Raw genomic sequence first — 8,472 nt, forward strand, 5'->3', positions numbered from 1 at the left:
CCTGTAATGAGCTGTCGAGCATGCTGTCACCCTCCACAGATGGGCCGCGCACAACGGGTGGACGAATCGAAGAGCGGTCTGATCAGAAACACTTCCTGAAGACGTTTTTTGACATTTTAACACTCAGGTCCTCGTTCCCATTAGCATCCAGTGGTAAATAAGAGGAACGGTTCAGGGCCCTGGTGATGAGAATGAACAGGATAGGAAACAAAAGTGGAGCACAGAGAGCTGCAGGAGAGGATTAAAGCAAAATGGATGCTGACGTGACCCTAATCTGCCCCTGGACTCTTTTAATATTTATTGTTTGTGAACAGTGAAAACAAGTTTACTCTTGTGGGCAACCTGCAAAGCAACTGCTGCCTAAAGTCACTTTATGAATGTAAGTATGGGCGTAGCGGCGAAACAGGAGTCTGGAGTGTTTCCTGTAGTCTGGAGTGTCCCTGCCGCCCCCAGTTTGGCCCCCAGCATGACCTACAGGTCAGTTCTCTTTGTATTTACTTGCACACACTGGAAGCATGTTCAAGCCATACAGATTTTAAAATGGTGTCGTCGTCTGATCCAAAAAATCAAGAAGGAAAACATATTTTTGGAAACTGAGACCTCCAGCATTGGAGAGATTAAAGGGGCACAAATGCCAACACTCACCCATTATTATCAGGTTTTGTTTAAACAGTGTCAGAGCTGTTATCTGGAAACCGTCCTCTCGTCTAAATGAGAACCTCTCTTCGCGCTCTGCCAACAGCGTCCAGCATCGGGGGCCCACCCTGCCAGCCATGCAGATGCCTCCTGTTGGGCTTTGCTCTCGCTGGATGCCAGGAGCGAATTCTCCACCTCGATTAATCACCGGGTCCCTAATGGAAGGCTTCCCTTCAGGATGGGGCCCATCGCAGAGGGGGCTGCATTTGAGGTTGTCGTTGAAGCTGCTCTGATTGCCTGAATACACTCACAGCTCCGGAGTCACTGCAGATGTCTGCTAATTGTGGTGATTATGGCAAACGGAGGGGGGTTGGAATATGTAATGAATTTCCCATCGCTTTCACGCCTCACATCCTTCGCTGATGTGCATCTGCTGTGCGAGGAGAGCGTCCGCAGGGTTTGGAGAGGACAAATGTGCTTTTGGATGGGCGGCCACTCTGAAAACATGCCCGACCAGACTGGTTCTGTTCATTCAGCTCACATCTGATACCGTGGTTATTCCTGTACTGTTGCTCTGTCAAGTTATTTATTTATTTATTTTATAATTCTTTACATGGCTGCACATTTAGGCATCATAACAAATCTAATACGATTGTAACTACCTGACTTCAAGTGTGTTATTCAGGTTGGTGTTACATATTTATGGAAATACTGATGGGGTGCTACATATGGAGATTTAGTACATGCCTCCATTTTATCTGTCTATGCTGGGGTGAGAGGGTGGGATACACCCTGTACACATCACCAGTCCATCACAGGACATGCACACACACACACACACACACACACACACACACACACACACACACACACACCACACACACACACACCACACACACACACACACACACACACACAGAGGAATAATATATGATATTTTGAGTCTCCAGTCAACCTCATGTGCATGTTTTTGTGGGAGGAAAGTGAAGAAAGCCCACAAAGGCACAAGGAGAATCTGAAAAAAAAAAAAAAAAAATTCAGTAATGAATTCTAAATATATATTATACCTGAGGAATGGAACTACTCACCTCACACAGTGCCAAATGTGTGTGTTAATTCTTTAATTTTGCGAAATTTCTTTCATTCTGAAGGTTATTCTAAAAAATCCATATAATTTGGTAAAAATGGGAAAGCCACCATCTTTTTCCTAAAAACAAAGCCAGCTATATAGCGTCAGCCAGTCGTTGGTCAAAGCACGGATTGTTAAAAAACTAAGGCTTATGTCTCACCATTCATCCGCTTACTGTCCCACCGCTCAGCCATGCTAACCAGACGGCAGACCTACATTTAGGATGCGAGCGAGCCTTCGTTCAGGCCAAAGATCCTAAAGGAGGTGTAAATAATGTAATACTATGAACAGAGGAAATGCAGTGCCAGGCAAATTAAGTAACATCCAAAGCAAAGACTTCAAAACCTGAAAATAAACAAGAATTCCTGCGAGAGGAATGAAATTGTTGCCTGTTCTAATTTAAATGCCGTATAGAAATCGCTGCTGCAGCTTAACAACGTATTAAATTGAGAGGATTATATGCGCAAGCTGAATTTCTTCATATTCTTCCTGTCTTGGTTATCATGGCGCTCTTAGACCCGCCGCTCTGGACGATGAACCAGAACAAATCATATTCGTACATTTAGCATATTAATGATGTTAAATATCAGACATCCTCTGCCCTCAAATGCAAACACGCCTGATTTGTGGTGGATGTGCTTTTGTGACTCAAGAGTTGGCTAATTCCTCTGGGGCGAGTGCCCTTGCTGTCACACTGATCAAAGACTTTGCTTTGATATGAGCATAAACTGCTCTGCGCCTCGTCGCCGTCAGTGTCTGTGCATGCGTGCGAGTTTGTGTGTGTGTCTGTGGACGCGTATCTGTGCGTGACTGTGTGAGCTGGGGTGGAGGGATTGGGGGGTGTGCATATGCATCCCCCATCACCACAGGCTGTATTATGCATTGTTGTTGGCATGGCCTACATGCTCACCCAAGCATGGTTCTGTGTGGTACAGTACACACGTCTTCTCATCGTGTCCGCAGGCCCGCCTCATTTACCTTTGCTCCTGAATTAATGCTAGTTAACTGTCACATTAACTCAGATCTGTTGGCCTGCCCTGTCCACAGCAGAAATCGGGCTCGGTGTGTGATAGCTGGGTTTGTTTTGCTTTGATGAACAGCACACGCATGGATGGACTGACAAGGACTATCGGGACTGTACCTACAGCTGCAGCCATCCGAGTGAGTTCCGAACGAACCCACTCTCGCAGAAGATTTTTGATGCTAAAGCTAAAAGCTACCTGCCGCCGTTGCACATTCTCACCAGAAAAGGTGCAGATTGAGTTTGGCGAGCCCACAAGTGGCTGCGGTGCAGGTGTTTCATTCAAACAGCGGGTGTGGACCCTCGACAGAATGTGTGCAGGGCCACGGCTCTGCGCTTTTGCATGTACATGCGTGTGGAGTGTATGTTTGCCTGCTAGGAGTGAGTGTGTTAAATTCTCTTAGCATGTGTGACGAATCAAGTGGCTGGGAAAGGAGCGGCACACTGTGCGGCCCCTGTTGGCCTCTCGCATACTGAATTCAAAAGAGGCGATCGATCTGTCAGGGTCTCGGTTCGTGTTTCGCCGCGCCCCTATCTCGCTATCTTATCTATTTGGCTTTGTATCTCCATCTCTGTATCTTGTTTGCCTTCGTACCGCCTCCTTTATTCCTCGCTCATCCTAAATAGACGTAAAGACTCTGGGAGATGTACCAAGAGCGTGAGACAGATAAAAAAAAAGGGAGAGAGAGGGAGAGCATCCCCCCACTCATACATCTTTCATCCTAATCCATAGTCTCTGTCCAAGAAAGGGCCTCCTTTTCACTTGTCTGCCCTAAAGCCTCTTATACGTGACCCCTCTGTCTCTCCCTCAGGGCCCTCTCCCACGGCCAGAAACCAAAGCGCTAACTCACACGCGCTCGCACACATGTGCATTGTAGATAGTTGCATCTTGCCTGTTTTATAACCACATCGGGGGCCATAACGCTTCGTTACCGGAGCTGCGCAAAGCCACGAGTCGACATCAAGATACAGAAGTTGACGGCGAATTTACCGCCAGGGTGACTAACACAGCTGCCGGGAGAGCGTGTCTCTCGTTAGAGGACTGACCTCAATAAAGACGGACGTTTGGCAGCGCGTTATGTAACTGGCTGAGGATTATCCTCGGGCTGTGTGGATGTGTTTTCTTTTTTCTTTTTTTTTTTCGGAACGCGTATGTGAAATTTCATGCATCCGCTCGTACACGCGTGTATGCCGAGGAGCCATATCAGGACACAGGATCCATCAAGGTCGACGTGCGGATGTACAATGGAATCGTTTCCTTTTGACTCTTTGATACTGTTGACATTGTGTTAAAGAAATACTGAAGCGTTGTGTACATATGTTGAACACAGCCTGACCAAGTCACCAGCCCATCGCAGGGTGCGCACACAGCATGCCCTTACACGCCGAAATCGAGGGGCAATTTTGAGTCTCAAATCAATCTCCATGTTTTCGAAATGCGGGAGGAAACGGGAGTAACAGGAAACCCCCAAAGACTTTTATGCATTTTTAATCACACCTCCCACGTCTAAGATGGCTGCCCCAGTTTGGCGGTGTGCTGTCTTTCCGTTTCACTGTTTAATCCTCAGAATTCTTTAGATTCTATATTTTAAATATGATTTAAATAATGTAAAATCACCCCCCCCCCCCCCCAAAAAAAAAAAACAAAACAAAAAAAAACAGGCAGATTCTGATTTCATATCTTGTGACCTGTCGGGCTCTGTCTTGGTGCAGCTGTGCATCATCCGTTTCCCAATTACAGTCTCTTTTTTGTCCCCCTCCCCCCACTCCGTAGCACCTTCAAGACCTCTGTCATCCTGGAAAAGAAAGTGGGTTTGTTGGCATTTGCATTTTCCTCACATTGCATACAAAGAAACATGCAGCCGCAGCTGGTTTCCAGTATAACCTGGGTCAAACACAACTGTAGCCGTTAACTGATCTAGCACTGATCACCTTAATATGATTTCTGTTCCCAGGAAATGAATCGCATTAGCTCCAAAACAAACCCCGCTCTGTGTTAGAAAGCTGCAGATCAGTCAGTTTTTAAAAAAAAGAAAAGAAAAAACTGCCCTTAAAGCCAATATAAACACTCTCATTATAAAGTTATTCTAAGAAAAAAGACAGTTTGGGATGATGATTATGAAATTTCACCTTCAACATGTCAGAGTTACTGTGATCTCTGCATGTTCATTTTTGGGGTAATATTCCAGACACGGTCTAAGAACAGAGAGCCTTCCCGTCTGCTCTGTATTGAGACATTGGATGTTGACTGTTGCGCTCTGGGCTGCTGTGACCCCACCCCGGGTAAATACAGGGTTGGAGGTTTCCTCCACAGATAAAAATACACTTTCCTCTCAGTAGAGAGGGAAGCATGCCAGAATTCCTTTCTCGTCTGCTCCTGCTTTAGAAAGAAAATTAAACTCAGCACAAGTTTTTTTTTAAATCTGCAAAACACACACACAAAAAAGAGTTGAGAGGGTCAATGTCATCATGTTTAACCTGCGTTGTTTAGGGGGAGGGCCAAATGTGTTTTTTGAAAATTCCTCTTCCTGATTCATAGTCTTTTGTTCCTCGTGGGCACCCTTATTTTTCAACATGTGATCTCATGTTTGGAGCTAGCAGAGGCCTGTTAGATAACACTGGTGCGATCCCGGTGAACTCTATCTCAAAGGTCTGGCAGGACTCAGACTGACAGACTTGCAACAGTCTTTCGTGGCTGAGTTCAAGTATGCGCAGGGACTTCCTGAGCGCCAAACAACTACTGTTGTGGCGGCTTAACTGAGAATCTGGGTGACTTCCTTCTTTGAGGCAGCTATGACTCCATGTTGGTGAGTAATTCTCTTGGCTCGTTAGTACAACCTGGTGGAAAAGTCTGTTCCTGCTGGGTTCTGTTTCAAAAAGTGGTCAAACTCAAAGTCTGGCATCTTATGACAGCTGTAATTCCGTTTTTTAATCTTTTTACAGGTCAAAAAATCTCTAACAAATGCACATCTCTGCTGAATGGGGAAGATATGAATGGTTTTTCTCAAGGGTGGCAACACTCCTAGAACTGAAAATGAATCAAAGTGGACAGGAAAATCAGGGGACAGGACCCAGGGACGTCTTTGACATATTGGTTAAAACACCAACGGAGCGACTCTTAAGCCTGACTCTCCAGCTGAGTGAGTCACCTGAAGGAAATGTCGTGCGTGTTCTGTGTCTGATTGCCCTCCAGAGGGAGAGACAGGCCCTGAGCAGGCTCCACACCCTGGACGACAGTTGCCTCTCCCAACACCTGTATGACACCTTTGCGATAAGTAAAGGGAACTTAGAGGAATTTGCTGTCCATTTTGGTAACTTTAATGGATTCACATTGGAATCGTTGGTGCTGCTGGCTCGTGTTTTTAAAGTTTTGTCTGAACAGCAGCTGTGCGATCCACAACTTAGAGATCTGGCGTACCAGAGAGCGCTTTCCAAGAATGACCACGCTTCCAACAAACTAGGGTATGAGCAACTCAGGGAGGAGGCGATGGCGGTCTGTGGGCCGCAGTTTGCTGAGTGGATGTGCTCCTGTGTGAGGGGACTGGACTCTTTGTGTGTTCTTGACAGCAGCCAGGATGAAGAGGGCGCTCTGTCCGAGCATAAGTCAGAGAGCACCCACAGCCTGCCCACTTCGCTGCACGCCAACTCCTCAATGTTTTCATACCCCACTCATTTAGAGATCAGCACACCTCCAACGGCTCTATTTCATGAGGACAAAGGAACCCTGGAAACGCCCAACACATCAGAAGCGGAAGCATCTGTCCTCCTCGTCAGCAAGGTCGATGTAAAAAATGCATCGGAGCCCTGTCAGACGTCTGAGGAACCCCTTAAATCCAGTCAGTTTGCTGCAGACAGACTGGTTTCGCACAGTTTTCCTGGTTCTACCCCAACCACAGGCCAAAGTGTTGCTGCACCTTCGACATGTGTCCCAACCAACATGTCGGCTGCCGCTGATCTTTGCTGCGTGGAGGAGGAGGAGGCCATATTCTACGCTTTTGTGATCATGCATGCACCAGAGGACGCGGACGTGGCCGATTGCGTGAGGGAAAAAGTGGAAAAGGTCATCGGGTGTAAGGGAGCGACTTTCTCAGATGACTTCCACACGCCTGGAAAGAGCACCCTGAGGTGCGTGGAGGATGCCATCAACAACACGGCCTTCACTTTCCTGCTGCTCACGCGCAACTTCAACACTCGCATGGTGGAGCTGGAGACAAACTCTGCCCTCATCAACTCCTTATACAAAAAACACAAATGGAACACGGTGATTCCTCTCCTGCCCATGGAGAACTGCATGCCCAAGCGGGAAATCCCTCTGGTTCTGCAGACATTAGTTCCGCTGGAGGAGAGCAAGAGCTTTGAGAGGAAATTAAAAAATTCTCTGACTCTGCCGAAGATTAAAAGGCAGGAGAAAATATGGATGGAAGAGCAGAGGGTGAAAATCCAGAAAGCACAGCTACAGCACCAGAAGCAGCTGAAACATTGTGAAAAAGTACAGTGGCAGGAGAGAAAAAAACTCGGGCAAACAATTTTCCACAATCCAAATTTGTTAGGAGAGGACAGTGCAGCTTTGTGGCAAATGCCTCCAAACATTCACATCGAAAATGCTAATTACATTATGATTGGGAATGATTCTCAGATGACCGTGGGTGTGGGTGGAGGGGTGGACAAAGACAACTCGATCGAAGAGGAGCAGTGAGCTCTAAGGTTTAAATAAATAAAAGGATAAAAAAAAGAGAATAATCATGCCTGCTGTGACAGTTATAATAAGCTGAAATTTTGAAACATAGATCATGTCTGAACACTAAAATGTTCACTACAGTCCATTACACCACATTTAAACCAGTTTTGAAGAAGCACAACCGACTGCAGAAGAGTTGTATATTCTGTTGAACAGAGGACATTTTTACAGCAAAATACTGACACCTACTGGTCAATTAGTGATACATACACAAGATGATCGAAATATGTGCCAAGATGTGCCAAGCTTATTGAGACACTAGATGGCGGTGTTAATTGTGATTTATCTTGCTTAAAGTATGACACATACTCGATAATTAGGAAAGATTCTTAATACTTTTTTGCCGTTTAAATTTCCGTTTATTTTCCAGCTATGTGTCCCGGTGTCATTTGTTGGCTCTTTTCTGTACCTTTGAGGTTTTGCATGGAAAAACTCTGTTCTAATTTTGGGATTCAAGGTAGTTTTCTCTGTTTTAATTTTGGGATTATTTTGGTTTTTATCCGTATTCAGATTCTTAAGCACACGCACACGTTTCTGAGCAAACGTTGGCATCACCTACCTGAACATAAACGCATTATTACAATTATATTACGAACATCGCCTGTCGTTGATGCATTCGTTCAGAATGGTTTTTTTCGTTTTGAATTAAATTAGTCTTTTAAAAGGGTACGTGAGGAGCTCATTTGTCATTCCAAATACACTCCGCATAGGAAGAGTTATAAAATGTTTTGATAATTTCAGCATCTGTACAATCCGTTTTTTCGTCTATTTTCCATGTAATAAAATCTGTCGTACCAGAATCAGTTGTGCAATGCATGCCGCAAAAGGCAAACCCCTAAACGAAGAAAGAAATGGATTTAACCGCAATTTCTGTCACAATTTAAACAATGGTAAACAATTATCACATTTTGTAACTCACAATATGACTGCAGCTCATCCAGCTGAGCC

At 45.4% G+C, this 8,472-nt stretch overlaps 1 protein-coding gene across 1 annotated transcript; it reads left to right on the plus strand.

Annotated features, from left to right (window-relative positions):
- Window positions 1-5,270: 5,270 nt before the first annotated feature.
- ticam1 (TIR domain containing adaptor molecule 1) lies at window positions 5,271-8,324 on the plus strand. Its single transcript, XM_057056247.1, has 2 exons — window positions 5,271-5,593; window positions 5,730-8,324. The coding sequence occupies exon 2, from the start codon at window positions 5,749-5,751 to the stop codon at window positions 7,480-7,482; it is 1,734 nt and encodes a 577-aa protein (XP_056912227.1). The 5' UTR covers window positions 5,271-5,593; window positions 5,730-5,748; the 3' UTR covers window positions 7,483-8,324.
- The last annotated feature ends 148 nt before the right edge of the window (window positions 8,325-8,472 follow it).

Source organism: Takifugu flavidus, chromosome 15, assembly GCF_003711565.1.
Source record: "Takifugu flavidus isolate HTHZ2018 chromosome 15, ASM371156v2, whole genome shotgun sequence".
Lineage (NCBI taxonomy): Eukaryota > Metazoa > Chordata > Actinopteri > Tetraodontiformes > Tetraodontidae > Takifugu > Takifugu flavidus.

Bases quoted from the DNA above. Each gene is read 5' to 3' on its own strand.
- ticam1 (XM_057056247.1), top strand. From the start codon at position 5,749: ATGCACATCTCTGCTGAATGGGGAAGATATGAATGGTTTTTCTCAAGG.